The sequence below is a fragment of the Scyliorhinus canicula genome, chromosome 2 (assembly GCF_902713615.1).
Source record: "Scyliorhinus canicula chromosome 2, sScyCan1.1, whole genome shotgun sequence".
Lineage (NCBI taxonomy): Eukaryota > Metazoa > Chordata > Chondrichthyes > Carcharhiniformes > Scyliorhinidae > Scyliorhinus > Scyliorhinus canicula.
The window spans coordinates 221,035,475-221,051,499 of record NC_052147.1 but is presented as its reverse complement, the minus strand read 5'-3'; the positions used below and the strand labels follow the sequence as shown (position 1 = coordinate 221,051,499).

Here is a 16,025-nt window from a genome sequence, read left to right as displayed (position 1 = left end):
TCCTGTTTCTAACCTCAGCCCATACTACCTCAGAAGAAGAGTCCCCATCTAGCATCCTTTCCGCCACCGTAATACTGTCCTTGACTAGCAGCGCCACACCTCCCCCTCTTTTGCCCCCTTCTCTGAGCTTACTAAAACACCTAAACCCCGGAACCTGCAACAACCATTCCTGTCCCTGCTCTATCCATGTCTCTGAAATGGCCACAACATCGAAGTCCCAGGTACCAACCCATGCTGCCAGTTCCCCTACCTTATTTCGTATACTCCTGGCATTGAAGTAGACACACTTCAAACCACCTACCTGAACACTGGCACCCTCCTGCGAAGTCAAATCTGTGCTCCTGACCGCTATACTCTCAATCTCCCGTACCCCAAAACTACAATCCAGGTTCCCATGCCCCTGCTGAATTAGTTTAAACCCCCCCAAAGAGCACTAACAAATCTCCCCCCCAGGATATTGGTGCCCCTCAGGTTCAGGTGTAGACCATCCTGTCTATAGAGGTCCCACCTTCCCCAGAAAGAGCCCCAGTTATCCAGAAATCTGAATCCCTCCCGCCTGCACCATCCCTGTAGCCACGTGTTTAATTGCTCTCTCTCCCTATTCCTCGTCTCACTATCACGTGGCACGGGCAACAACCCAGAGATAACAACTCTGTTTGTTCTCGCTCTGAGCTTCCATCCTAGCTCCCTAAAGGCCTGCCTGACATCCTTGTCCCCTTTCCTACCTATGTCGTTAGTGCCAATGTGGACTACGACTTGGGGCTGCTCCCCCTCCCCCTTAAGGACCCGGAAAACACGATCCGAGACATCACGTACCCTTGCACCTGGGAGGCAACATACCAAACGTGAGTCTCTCTCGCTCCCACAAAATCTCCTATCTGTGCCCCTGACTATTGAGTCCCCAATTACTAATGTTCTACTCCTTTCCCCCCTTCCCTTCTGAGCAACAGGGACAGACTCCGTGCCAGAGGCCCGTACCCCATGGCTTACCCCTGGTAAGTCGTCCCCCCCACAAGTATCCAAAACGGTATACTTGTTACTCAGGGGAACGACCGCAGGGGGTCCCTGCACTGACTGCTTCTTCCCAGTCCCTCTTACAGTTACCCATCTATCTCCAGTCTTTGGTGTAACTATTTCCCTGAAGCTCCTATCTATGACCCCCTCTGCCTCCCGAATGATCCGAAGTTCATCCAGCTCAAGCTCCAGGTCCCTAACACGGTTTTTGAGGAGCTGGAGTTGGGTGCACTTCCCACAGATAAAATCAGCAGGGACACTGACGGCGTCCCTCACCTCAAACATTCTGCAGGAGGAGCATTGTACTGCCTTCCCTGACATCACCTCTAGATTTAAAAAAAAAAACAAGAAAAAGAAAGGAAGAGCTTACCTGATATTACCTCAAACCCTGCTCCCCCTGAAAGGTAAGCAAATTTAAAGGCACTCACTCACCTTCACGACAGGCCCCTGCTCCCGCTTCCCAACCACCGTGGGGTGGGGGGGTTGGTTAGAGGAGGAGGTAGGGTGGGAAACACTCACGAAGTGTTTCGGGTTTAACTGTCACTTGCCAACAGCCTCTCCACAAACCACCTTCAACTTAGGCTGACCGCACTGCACGTATGCAAATTTCCCCAGAACAGCTGATCAGTAGCTCTGCTCTGCTGCCCTCTGCTGGATGATTGCCTTCACTCAAACTCCTCGGGTCTCCTTTGCAGATTCACCTTCAACTTAGGCTGACCGCACTGCACGTATGCAAATTTCCCCAGAACAGCTGATCAGTAGCTCTGCTCTGCTGCCCTCTGCTGGATGATTGCCTTCACTCAAACTCCTCGGGTCTCCTTTGCAGATTCACCTTCAACTTAGGCTGACCGCACTGCACGTATGCAAATTTCCCCAGAACAGCTGATCAGTAGCTCTGCTCTGCTGCCCTCTGCTGGATGATTGCCTTCACTCAAACTCCTCGGGTCTCCTTTGCAGATTCACCTTCAACTTAGGCTGACCGCACTGCACGTATGCAAATTTCCCCAGAACAGCTGATCAGTAGCTCTGCTCTGCTGCCCTCTGCTGGATGATTGCCTTCACTCAAACTCCTCGGGTCTCCTTTGCAGATTCACCTTCAACTTAGGCTGACCGCACTGCACTTATGCAAATTTCCCCAGAACAGCTGATCAGTAGCTCTGCTCTGCTGCCCTCTGCTGGATGATTGCCTTCACTCAAACTCCTCGGGTCTCCTTTGCAGATTCACCTTCAACTTAGGCTGACCGCACTGCACGTATGCAAATTTCCCCAGAACAGCTGATCAGTAGCTCTGCTCTGCTGCCCTCTGCTGGATGATTGCCTTCACTCAAACTCCTCGGGTCTCCTTTGCAGATTCACCTTCAACTTAGGCTGACCGCACTGCACGTATGCAAATTTCCCCAGAACAGCTGATCAGTAGCTCTGCTCTGCTGCCCTCTGCTGGATGATTGCCTTCACTCAAACTCCTCGGGTCTCCTTTGCAGATTCACCTTCAACTTAGGCTGACCGCACTGCACGTATGCAAATTTCCCCAGAACAGCTGATCAGTAGCTCTGCTCTGCTGCCCTCTGCTGGATGATTGCCTTCACTCAAACTCCTCGGGTCTCCTTTGCAGATTCACCTTCAACTTAGGCTGACCGCACTGCACGTATGCAAATTTCCCCAGAACAGCTGATCAGTAGCTCTGCTCTGCTGCCCTCTGCTGGATGATTGCCTTCACTCAAACTCCTCGGGTCTCCTTTGCAGATTCACCTTCAACTTAGGCTGACCGCACTGCACGTATGCAAATTTCCCCAGAACAGCTGATCAGTAGCTCTGCTCTGCTGCCCTCTGCTGGATGATTGCCTTCACTCAAACTCCTCGGGTCTCCTTTGCAGATTCACCTTCAACTTAGGCTGACCGCACTGCACGTATGCAAATTTCCCCAGAACAGCTGATCAGTAGCTCTGCTCTGCTGCCCTCTGCTGGATCATAGCTAATGCCCTCCATACCAGGCAACATCCTGGTAAATCACTTCTGCACCCTCTCTAAAGCCTCCACATCCTTCTGGTAGTGTGGTGACCAGAATTGAACACTCTACTCCCAAGTGTGGCCTAACTAAGGTTCTATACAGCTGCAACATGCCTTGCCAGTTTTTATACTCAATGGCCCGGCCAATGAAGGCAAGCATGCCTTATGTCTTCTTGACTACCTTCTCCACCTTTGTTGCCCTTTTCAGTGACCTGTGAACCTGTACACCTAGATCTCTCTGACTGTTAATACTCATGAGGGTTCTACCATTCACTGTATATTCCCTCCCTGTATTAGATCTTCCAAAATGCATTACCTCACATTTGTCTGTATTAAACTCCATCTGACATCTCTCCGCCTAAGTCTCCAAACGATCTAAATCCTGCTGTATCGTCTGACAGTCCTCATCGCTATCTGTAATTCCACCAACCTTTGTGTCGTCCGCAAACTTACTAATCAGACCAGTTACAGTTTCCTCCAAATCATTTATATATACTACGAACAGCAAAGGTCGCAGCACTGATCCCTGCAGAACACCACTAGTCACAGCCCTCCAATCAGAAAAGCACCCATCCATTGCTACTCTCTGCCTTCTATGACCTAGCCAGTTCTGTATCCATCTTGCCAGCTTACCTCTGATCCCATGCGATTTCACCTTTTGTACCAGTCTACCATGAGGGACCTTGTCAAAGGCCTTACTGAAGTCCATATAGACAACATCCACTGCCCTACCTGCATCAATCATCTTTGTGACCGCCTCGAAAAACTCCATCAAGCTAGTGTGACACGACCTCCCCTTCACAAAACCGTGCTGCCTCTCGCTAATGTGTCCATTTGCTTACAAATGGGAGTAGATCCTGTCTTGAAGAATTCTCTCCAGTAATTTCCCTACTACTGACGTAAGGCTCAACTGCCTGTAGTTCCCTGGATTGTCCTTGCTACCCTTCTTAAACAAAGGAACAACATTGGCTAATCTGCAGTCTTCTGGGACATCACCTGAAGTCAGTGAGGATCCAAAGATTTCTGTCACGGCCTCAGCAATTTCCTCTCTTGCCTCCTTCAGTATTCTGGGGTAGATCCCATCAGGCCCTGGGGACATATCTACCTTGATATTTATCAAGACGCCCAACACCTCTTCTTTTTAGAACTCCATATGACCCAGGCTATCTACACACCCTTTTCCAGACTCAACATCCACCAATTCCTTCTCTTTGGTGAATACTGATGCAAAGTAATCATTTTGTATCTCGTCCATTTCCTCTGGCTCCATACGTAGATTCCCTCCCCTGTCCTTCAGTGGGCCAACCCTTTTGCTGGCTACCCTCTTGCTTTTTATGTACGTGTAAAAAGCCTTGGGATTTTCCTTAACCCTATTTGCCAATGACTTTTCATGACTCCTTTTAGCCCTCCTGCACCATATAAAATGAGACACGTGCATGACATGTGGTACATCAAACACTCCATTAATTTTTCTTTTGGGGTACTTTGTATATAATAGATGTGATAATGCTTAAATTGAAAGCACGTAAAATGGTTCTTCCTGGTCCTTAAAATATCCAATATTATGCAGATGAACTCTAAGCTATTAGTCTGTTTTACCAATACTATCAATGTTGAATGCCAGTTTGTCACAGCAAAATCAAATTTCAACTGATGAAAGACAGAGGAAATAGTATTTAAGTCACTGGTGTTCATTGCCCGTCATTTTGACTGTGATAACTTGGCGTGGCCAGGTAATTGGACATGCGGCAAATTTTACAATTGTTTGTGCTATGAGAGAGCGAAGGGTATTACAAGGATCTGAAAATCCTTTTTCTAAAGAAAATTCAGCCCTTTTTTAACATGTTGTCTACGATATATATTTCTTCAAAGATCGAATATACATTCACCAAAATTTCTGTCAATAACTGAAGTGTGGACAAGAAACGAAAATAAATTATGGTATTTGATCCTGTACACTGACCTAACTAATAAATACATTTTGAAAAACAGAAATGGTCTTCTGCCTTGTGGAATTATCAGAAGTAAATTTAGTCACAGTTAATCTTGGGTGAACTTCTCTGCATCTAATTTTTAACTACTCTAAAATGACACAAGTACCTGTTCATAATTAGAGCTGTCTGGGTTTTATTTTCAGGATGATGAACAGTCGACTAGTGTGGAGGAGTTGGAGAAACAGATTGAAAAGTTGAGCAAGGTAGAGGTTCTTTAGCTTCCAAACTCTAATTTGTATCAACCTGCAATGAGTATTTTAGATAACTATTTTCCTTGTCCTTTGGAGTAAGAAACCTCTGACTTTGTTGGCTTTGTCGTGTCATTCTTCAGTCAAGATTAAATTATTTGAGCTGCATGTTTCTATATTATATAAATCAACCACATTTTGAAAGAGGGACACATGTTGGTTCAGGTTGGGAGCACAAAATCTAGCACCCTGTTAACGTAGAATTTCTGCATATTGACCTGCACCTCCCCAGCGTTGGATTTGAGGATTACTGCAAAGATGCACTGGAGAATTCCTCTCTGAGGTGCCCAGGTAAGGCTTTATGCAGCTATTGTCAAAGAGTTTGGAAAAATAAAACAACTCCTAATTTCAGTGTAACTATTTTAAACACCTGCACCGAGATGTGCACGGGACACCCCCACGCTCCAGACTGCCGACTAATACCATGGTTGGCCGCAGGTACCATGGTCTGCGAAGGCTTGGAGGACCAAAGGGCCTGTTCCTGTGTTGTATTGTTCATTGTTCTTTGTAATCAACCCCCAGGGTGTTCCGAACCCCCAGCCCAGCTGCATAGGACAGCCTGCCCTCAACTGCTAGCCCAACTCTTGAGTCCTCCCCCATGCTGACCTGACCCCCCCCGTTATCCTGCCCCTGGACACTCACTACCTCCCTGGCCTGTTAGATTCACTGGGCCCTTTAAATCAACCTGCTTTCCAGCAGCCAGTGGTTAAAAAAGAGATGTAGCTTCTGTTAGTTCGCCGGTATTCAATCTCGCTGTGGCCTGCAGGGTGTCTTTCGGTGTAGGCTCCAAGCAGCTCCAGCTAGTGGAGGTTGGAATGATGTTTACCAGGGCAACTAAGTGCATGTTAAACTCTTGTTTAGCACAGTAGGCTAAACAGCTGGCTTGTAATGCAGAACAAGGCCAGCAACACGGGTTCAATTCCCGTACCGGCCTCCGCGAACAGGCGCCGGAATGTGGCGACTAGGGGCTTTACACAGTAACTTCATTGAAGCCTACTTTTGACAATAAGCGATTATTATTATTAACGCTTGCTTCCCAGGACTTTATACAGTTGGGAGAAAGTTATGGCCCACTATGTCACAATCTATTTATTATGAGTTAAATGAAAGTGAATTAATACAATTTTCAGATTGTATTTGTTAACTGAGTAGCAACAGCTCAACTGCTGCAAGATTTGCTTGCAGAGCAGCTGTATTTTTGGTGCTTCAGGTTCTGTTTCAAGTCCAACATGGAGTTCACACTACCCGTGTATACATTCGCTGTGTCGTGTGCCTTTTAAAAAAAATATATTTTTATTCAAACAAAATTTTCTTTGCAACAAACACAACAACAATACAACCAACTCCTCACCCTCATTCCCGCCCATAAAGAAAACAAAACCTTGATCCAACTAAAAATATAAACCAGTTCCCTCAAAAGGAGATGAAAGGCTGCCACCTCAAATCGAATCCTTCCAACGGCCCCCCTCAAGGTATACTTGATCCACTCTAAGTGCAAAAATTCCATCGCGTCCCCAACTAATCCGAGGCTTCAGGCAGCACCGGGGTCCCCCACCGAAGCAGAATTCTCCTCTGGACTATTCGCGAGGCGAAGATTAGAACATTTGCCCTCGTACACGCCTGCAGCACCAATGAGTCCGATACTCCAAAAATAGTCGCCAGTGGACACGGCTCGACCTGAACACCCCAAATCCCTGACATTGGATCAAGAAAGGGGACCCAGAAACTAACAAGTTTGGAGCAAGACCAAAACAAGTTTGTGTGATTCACTGGCCCCTCAAGCACTGCTCACACCTATCCTCTTATCCATGAGCAACACCATGTCCAGCCTCCTCGTGGGTCTGAGAACGGCCCAGGTCCACAAAATGTGGACATGATCCGAAATAACGATCACTGAGTAACCCTCACTCCAGGGAGAAGAGCTACCCACCACGAATAAATCAATTCGGGAGTAGACCCGATGGACATGAGAAAACAAAAACTCCATATCCCTCAGAAACCTTAAGTGCTCAAACACCCAAGACCTTTATACTGGGCCATTTAGCCCCCTCACACCGGGATCAGCCATATCCACCCTGTGAGGCAATCCAGCAGTGCCTCAACGTACGTCATCTTTGGGCCCAGTCAAGATGGCCGACACATCCTCCATAAAGCAGATCCAAAACAAAGGAATCTTCACCATCAGCAGCCCACCCCTCTTCTTCCCCGTCCCCTCCCCTCTTCCCCTTCCAGCCTCATCCTATCCTGAAGACCAACCAAACGACCAACAGAAGAACAAAAACCCGGGGGAACCACAGATTTGAACCAGGGAGGTGGGATGGAAATTTTCAGAAATGGGAGGAGAAGGGGATTAAGACACTAAAAGATTTGTTTCTTCGGGGTCGGTTTGCAGGACTGAAGGAGCTGGAAGCGAAGTATGGGCTGGAGCAGAGGGAAATGTTTAGATACGTGCAGGTTCGAGATATTGCGAGAAAGGAGATACAGGGCTTCCCGGTGGAGCTGGCCTCCACATTGCTGGAGGAAGTGCTGACGACAGGGGGACTGGAGAAGACGGTAGAGTCAGCAGTTTACGGGGCTATTTTGGAAGAGGAGAAGGCACCACTGGAAGGGATTAAAGCAAAATGGGAGGAAGAGTTGGGAGAGGATATGGAGGAGGAGTTTTGGTGTGAGGTGCTCCGGAGAGTGAATGCCTCCACCTCGTGCGCGAGGTTGGGGCTGATACAGCTGAAGGTGGTACACAGAGCACACCTCACGAGGGCGAGGATGAGCAGATTCTTTGAAGGAGTAGAAGATGTGCGTGAACATTGCAGGGGGGGGCCCCGCTAATCACGTTCATATGTTTTGGTCCTGTCCAAAGCTAGAGGATTACTGGAAAGAGGGTTTTAGGGTAATTTCTAAAGTGGTGCATATGACACTGGACCCGGGTCCCCAGCAGGCCATATTCGGGGTGTCGGACCAGCCATGGTTGGAAACAGGTGCGGAGCAGATGTTGCAGCCTTCGGCTCGTTGATCGCCCAAAGGCGCATCCTGATGGGTTAGAGAGTAACCTCTCCATCCTGTGCCCTGGCGTGGCGGGGGGACCTGTTGGAATTCTTGACTCTTCAGAAGGTTAAGTTTGAACTGAGGGGAAGGATGGAGGGGTTCTACAATTCATGGGCATTATTCATTGTGCACTTTCAACAACTGGATAACATCTTCCATTAGTTGGGGGGAGTGGGTGGGAGGGTTGGTGGGGAGGGGGGCGGTGTGTGTTAATGGTGACTATGGGTGATTCCTCATTCCTTTTTGTCATTTGTTTATGTAAACATGCAGGCTAATGTTTGGGGGTTGGTGGAAGGATGGGATTGTTGTTAATGAAATGGGGGTTGACATATTTGTTGCTGATTATTGTTTATTGTTGGTGGGTGTAAATTTGAGGGAAAATGTGAAAAAGGAGAATAAAAAATATTTTAAAGAAAAGAACAAAAAACCCTCTTCTGTTCCCAAGCCCAAACAACACAGAAACAAAGAGCCTCAGCTCATTATCTTTTAAAAAACTACCCCCGTGGTATCAAGCTGCAGACATCTCCCCTTCTCTGTTCCCTTTAACTGTGAGTAGGGTGATCCTGCACAGGGTAGAAATCAAAGTCGACACAACGGTATATCAAAATCAATCTCTCTCTCTCACTCTAATTATCTCATGCACACTCTCTCACGCTCACTCTCTCAAACTTTGCAAACATCTTGAACATATTGTCCGTCGAGTTGAAACCCTCCAGGCCCTCTGGCAGGCCAGCGATCCTTAAGTTTTGCAGTCTGGAGCGGTTCTCCAGATTGTCAACCTTGGTCTTTAGCAGTCCGCTTCTCCACCAGCACCATCATCTCAACCTCCAAGGAGACTTCCAATCACTGTGGTCAGAGATCGCCGCCTCCACCTGCTGAACTGGCGCCCATGTACCTCGATCCACCAGTCCATCTTGTCTATGGCCACCCGAATTGGGTCCAAAACCCCCACCGTTGCTTTCTCCAGATCCTCGGCAACTGACTGCCACTACTTCTTAAATTCATCAGTCAAGAAGCTCACCAACTTCTTAGTTGTCCACTGAGGGGTCACCATCTCAGCAGAAGACGCCATGTACCCCTACTCAGGATCAGGGAACATTTGATTCTGACGACTCTCCCTTTCCCGAGTTCTGCTTCAAACTATTTTTTCCAGACATTACTTGAACGAGAGGGTCTTTTCCATCAAATGACTCCAATTTCCTCCAAACAATTCGCCCATACACCAGGCAGAAAGGGCCAAAAGCCAAGTACGCTGGTGAGAGTCAACGTTTGTGCAATTGCTCACCACATCGCTACCACCAGAAGTCGTCTTGTGCCATTTTGACGAGGTTGTTAGTACAGATGCTGGAAGTGTATACTGTAGTGTACTGCACTCCAGCTAATGTATTCTCTTTCCTCATAACAGTTCAATGGGTTCAACAGCAGGTCTTGGGTGAGAGACTTGCAGACGGTGGTAAACACCTTGGCTTGGGGGGGGCCGAGGCTCAAGTCCTTTATTTTTCTAATTAAAACTTGATGCACTGCATCATCGTTCAGGATTCAACTCTTATTTCTTATCGCCTCCCGCTTATTTCCCCTGTTAATGATAAGAGGGTGTGAGGACCGGAGAGCTGCGGAGAGGGTGGGGGAGCTGGGCTGGATTGAAATGATGTTTCAGCTTTCGACTGGTCTGTGGCGCTGTCCATCAATTGAACATTTACATCGGGTTGTTTGGCCTGATATGGGTGCGTACAGACCTGTGCTGAGCAGATAGAGATGTTAGAGTGCTAGAATTAACATGAGGCATTGGGAAAGCAAAATGTAACCCAGAAATTTGGATTTCTCTTTTCAACTTTAAAGTAACTGCTTTGCTTTGTGTATGCCAAGAATTTAAGCAAATATTGGAATTTTAACAAGGAACCTATTTGATTCACTATTTGACCTTTAGAGCTGCTCAACTACTTAGGCTTATAAAATGTAAATATTCAAGTTATATTTTGAGGTGATGGGAGTTTTTTTTGTATTAATTAGACATATAGTGCATTTTAATTGACCCTGAGCACTAATTCTTCTCGGTAAGCATTGCTTTTGATGGTATGTATTTTAATTCTAAACCTGCAACCATGAAAGCCCTCACTAGAACAGTTCTCAAAACACAATAAAAAGTATTTTCTTTTAAATGGGGTGAAGGACTGATCCTCAGTTGATTGCTTTTATACAGGCAGATGGTTTATGCTTTGGGAGTATTTTATAGACCCCTGAATGGAACCCAGACAATTGTTTAACGAATAAAAGTGCAATGCATTCCCTTTGCAGCTGTGTTACAGTTGGTCAGAAAATTCATAACATGCATAATTTGTCCAATGTATAATTTATCCAATGCAGTATCAGTTCAGCTCTTTGCAATGGAAAGCTCAACTCGAGTTGAATGGGACATGGTTTGCAACTTAGTCAACTTGAGATGGTGAATAGGGATGGTGCTGTTTTATCATAATTGAGGATATTACAGTTTATTTAAGATTGGATCTCCGAAGAGGAGGCTGACATGTCAGAGGAAGTGGAGGTGCAATGAGAATTGGTACAGCAAGTAGAACTGGGTGACCTCCATCAACACTCATGTGGAATCTGGCATGTGCAGGGGTTGGAAGAGAAGCCCATTGTTGGAGAAGCTCTGGCTAGAATCCAGGGGTAGAACTGGGACTAAATGACAGAAATCCCACTGATCTGGATGGCAGTGAAACTATATTAGGGAAAGGTTGTATTGGTGAGACAATAGGTTGGCACGGTGGCAAGTGCCTCACGGCACCGAGGACTCGGGTTCAATCCCGGCCCCGGGTCACTGTCCGTGTGGCGTGTACACATTCTCCCTGTGTCTGCATGGGTGTGACCCCCACAACCCAAAGATGTGCAGGGTAGGTGGATTGGCCACACTAAATTGCCCCTTAATTGGAAAAAAAAAATTAGGTACTTTAAATTTATATTTAAAAAGTATTGGTGAGACCACATCAGAAGCTGCAGGCAGATCAAAGCAGATTTGCACCTCGGTCACAATCATAGAGTATGTATTGCGACTTGGTTAGTACCTGTTTCAGTACTGTGGCTGTAGCATCCTGATTGGAGCAATTCAAAAACGGGCTTGCACGAATGATAGTGACGTAAATGGCAAAGGGTGAGTTTGAAGAGTTCATAAGAAGGATGTTTATTCAGCATAACAGCAGTATTTACACAGGACCCGGTTACACATCTCCGGGTCCTGACTTGTTTCTGTCAGCTGCTACAGCAGCTGATCAGTTATATTAGTGCTGGTTAACTCACAGTCCAATCAGCACTGGCAAACAATCATCCCCAGTTGGATGAGTCCCATGCAGGGTTATAACAGATGGGCACTGGAGGAAACATGTTCAGAGGAAGAATAGATAATTTCTTTTTTTTTTTAAATAATTTTTATTGAAAGAGTTTTTCCATACAAACATTTACCCCTACTAATTTTTAAATTATTTACAACACAATCCCTCTAGGCAAATGTCCCTCCCTCGCCCGCCCTCTCGCGCGCACCAGTCCCCCCCCCCCCCCCCCCCCCCCCCCCCCCACCCAGGCAACCTTAACAAACAAGGCAGCCTACAGTTTCAGACATGAGCAGCGAGCAGACTTGCCCGCGTTACAGTCGTGCATGTCCCCCCACGACCCTTGCTTCCCCCCCCTCCCTCCCCTCCCCCCCCCCCCCCTCCCTCCCCCCCCCCCCCCTCCCTCCCCCCCGGGTTGCTGCTGCCACGACCCCGAACGTCTATCTCTGATCTAAAAAGTCAAGGAAAGGTTGCCACCGCCTGGCGAATCCCTGTACCGACCCTCTCAGGGCAAATTTGATCCTTTCTAGCTGAATATAGCTAGCCATATCGTTAATCCAAGTTTCAACGCTTGGAGGCCTCGCGTCCTTCCATTGAATTAATATCCTTCGTCGAGCCACTAGGGACGCAAAGGCCAGTATTCCGGCCTCCCTAGCCTCCTGTACCCCCGGTTCTACCCCGACCCCAAAGATCGCAAGCCCCCATCCTGGTTTGACCCTGGACCCCACCACCTTCGACACCGTCCTTGCCACCCCCTTCCAGAACCCTTCCAGCACCGGACATGCCCAGAACATATGCACATGGTTCGCTGGGCTTCCCAGACATCTGACACACCTGTCCTCACCCCCAAAGAACCGGCTCATCCTTGTCCCCGTCATGTGAGCTCTATGCAGCACCTTAAATTGAATGAGGCTCAGTCTCGCACACGAGGAGGAAGAGTTGACCTTCTCCAGTGCATCCGCCCACGTCCCGTCTTCTATCTGCTCTCCCAGCTCCCCTTCCCACTTGGCTTTCAGTTCCTCCCCTGATGCTGCTTCCGCCTCCTGCATTATCTTGTAGATGTCTGATATCTTCCCCCCTCCGACCCAGACCCCCGAGAGCACCCTATCACTCGCCCCCTTACTGGGGAGCAGGGGAAACCCCTCCACCTGCCGCCTAGCAAATGCCTTCACTTGTAGATATCTGAACATGTTTCCCGGGGGGAGCTCAAACTTCTCCTCCAGCCCTCCCAGGCTCGCAAACCTCCCCTCTATAAACAGGTCCTTCAGCTGCCGTATGCCCACCCTGTACCAGCTCTGAAATCCCCCGTCGATGTTCCCCGGGATGAATCTATGGTTCCCTCTTATTGGCGCCGCCAACAGACCTCCCATTTCCCCCCTATGTCGCCTCCACTGCCCCCATATCTTGAGGGTGGCCGCCACCACCGGGCTCGTGGTGTACCTCGTGGGGGGGAGCGGCCATGGTGCCGTTACTAGGGCCCCCAGGCTTGTGTTGCCACAGGACGCCCTCTCCATTCGTTTCCAAGCTGCCCCCTCCCCTTCCATCATCCACTTGCGCACCATTGACACATTTGCCGCCCAGTAGTACCCCGAGAGATTGGGCAGTGCCAGCCCTCCACTGTCCCTACTCCGCTCCAAAAAGACCCTCCTCACCCTTGGGGTGCCATGCGCCCACACGTAGCTCATGATGCTACTCGTCACCTTTTTGAAGAAGGCCCTAGGGAGGAAGATGGGCAAGCACTGAAATAAAAACAAGAACCTTGGGAGGACCGTCATTTTGATTGACTGCACCCTCCCCGCCAGCGACAACGGTACCATGTCCCACCTCTTAAATTCCTCCTCCATCTGTTCCACCAGCCTGGAAAAGTTCAACTTGTGGAGGGTCCCCCAGTTCCTTGCCACCTGCACCCCTAAGTACCTAAAGCTCTTTCCTGCTCGCTTGAAGGGGAGTCTCCCAATACCCTCTCCCTGGTCCCCCGGGTGTATCACAAAAACCTCGCTTTTGCCCAAATTTAGTTTGTACCCCGAAAAGTCCCCAAACTCTGCTAATAGTTCCATTATCTCCGGCATTCCCCCTTCTGGGTCTGCCACGTACAGCAGTAGATCATCCGCATACAGCGATACTCGATGTTCCTCCCCTCCCCTAGTCAGTCCTCTCCACCCCCCTGAACCCCTCAGTGCCATCGCCAACGGTTCAATCGCCAGTGCGAAAAGTAGGGGGGATAGGGGACATCCCTGCCTGGTCCCTCGGTGGAGCCCGAAATACTCCGACCTCCTCCCGTTTGTCACTACACTCGCCGTCGGGGCCGAGTAGAGCAACTTCACCCACTTAATAAACCCTTCCCCAAACCCAAACCGTTCCAACGTCTCCCACAGGTACTCCCACTCCACCCTATCGAATGCCTTCTCCGCGTCCAGCGCTACCACTATCTCAGCCTCCCCCTCCACTGCCGGCATCATAATTACATTCAGCAATCTCCGCACGTTCGTGTTGAGCTGCCGCCCCTTCACGAACCCCGTCTGGTCCTCATGGATTACCCCTGGCACACAATCCTCTATTCTAGCTGCCAGGATCTTTGCCAGCAACTTGGCATCCACGTTCAGAAGCGAGATAGGCCTGTAGGACCCGCACTGCACGGGGTCTTTATCCCGCTTCAATATCAGGGAGATCAGAGCCTGCGACATTGTCGGGGGCAGAACCCCCCCCTCTCGCGCCTCATTAAAGGCTCGTACCAGTACCGGTCCCACCAAGTCCACATTTTTCTTATAGAATTCCACCGGGAACCCATCTGGCCCCGGCGCCTTCCCCGCTTGCATCTGACCTATTCCCTTGACTAGCTCCTCTAGCCCTATTGGCGCCCCCAGCCCTTCTACCAGCCCCTCCTGGACCCTTGGGAACCTCAATTTGTTTAGGAAGTCCTCCATTCCCCCTCTCCTCGTCGGCGGCTCAGACCGATACAACTCCTTGTAAAAATCCCTGAAGACCCCGTTCACTTCTTGCCCCTTCTGCACTACCTTCCCGCCCCTCTCCTTCACTCCCCCAATCTCCCTAGCGAATAGATAATTTCTAATAGGTAATTTTCAAGGACAGTTGTTTGCTTTAGGGGAAATGACGGTACTTGAGAATAGTGAAATCTTCAAACCACTTCAGCAAACATGGGGACGAGGAAAGGAATTTGGGTGTCAGTGGTTTAGAGAGTGCGGGATGAATAGAGTACAAAAGTCAGGAGGTTATTCAAAATCTCTATAAAACACCAGTTCACCCCACCTGGAGTATTGTGTTCAATTCTGGCATCACAATTCAGGAACGACGTGAAGATTTTGAATGGCTATAGTTCAGATTTACTAGGATGGTTTCCAGGATGAGGGATTACAGCTACATAGAATCATAGAATTTACAGTGCAGAAGGAGGCCATTCAGCCCATCGAGTCTGCACCAGCCCTTGGGAAGAGCACCCCACCCAAGCCCACACCTCCACCCTATCCCCATAACCCATTAACCTTTTTGGATACTAAGGGCAATTTAGCATGGCCAATCCACCTAATCTGCACATTGTGGGCAGCATGGTAGCACAGTGGATAGTGTCATGTGAAGTAAAAAACTCACCACTATTCTTTGAATGCCCCCTATACCAAAAAAGGTCAATAAGACATTCTCAATGGTGAACAGGGATTCTCACTCCCTGACTCCTATACAGACTTAGGTGGGTGCTATTCGGGTCAAACTAGTGTTTCAAGTTATCCCCCTGTATAACCCATATCTTCATAGAAGATTTTATCTACTTACCACTTAGTAGCTTCGATCCTGGGTTCTGCGTTGCTAAGTAAATAAAGTAGACTTTGTAATAACTACTGTTTCAGGTTAAAACTTTAAGTTATTTTATTTTATTTTTTTAAAAGATAAAATCGCTATTTTTACAGAAAGGTAAAAAGATCTTTTCTTTGGATCTTCCTGGTCAGTTGTTAGATTTTCAGGTCTGCCGTGCCAATCTTTCTTCTTTATCTTTTGGTCTTCCTCAGTTAGATTTGCTGTTCTGCTCGGTTTTCGTGTTTTATCCATCCAATGACGAGGGCAGCTATGAGTGCTGACTCTGCTAGCTGCTATCGATTTAGGGTTTATGTTGCCCTTCTAGTAATTGTTAAGTTTATATAACATTATCGTAAAGTAACTTTGTTTTGCTCTTGACTGTTCAGTGTACCTTTAATCTTAATTACTTCCAACACGACTACGTATTCATGTTGAGCATGACTTTAGTTCATCGAACTCTGGTTACACTTTTTCCCTGGAGAGGTGTTACACCTGGTTCTTGTCACTTCTAAAGTTGCTTTATTACCAAATAGTGCCCTTAGTTTGTCAGAACTCTGACCCCGATTTGGTGTTAACCTGTGGTCTCGTGG

The 16,025-nt window shown here is 48.1% G+C and overlaps 1 protein-coding gene across 16 annotated transcripts in view; it reads left to right on the top strand.

The window, feature by feature from the left end:
* baz2ba (bromodomain adjacent to zinc finger domain, 2Ba) overlaps nucleotides 1–16,025 on the top strand; it is a 563,986-nt gene that overhangs the window by 448,420 nt on the left and 99,541 nt on the right. For all 16 annotated transcript variants that reach the window (XM_038789612.1, XM_038789617.1, XM_038789613.1 and 13 more), the window contains one exon: nucleotides 5,159–5,218. In XM_038789612.1, coding sequence (XP_038645540.1) covers nucleotides 5,159–5,218 — 60 coding nt within the window. The remainder of the gene's footprint in view (nucleotides 1–5,158; nucleotides 5,219–16,025) is intronic.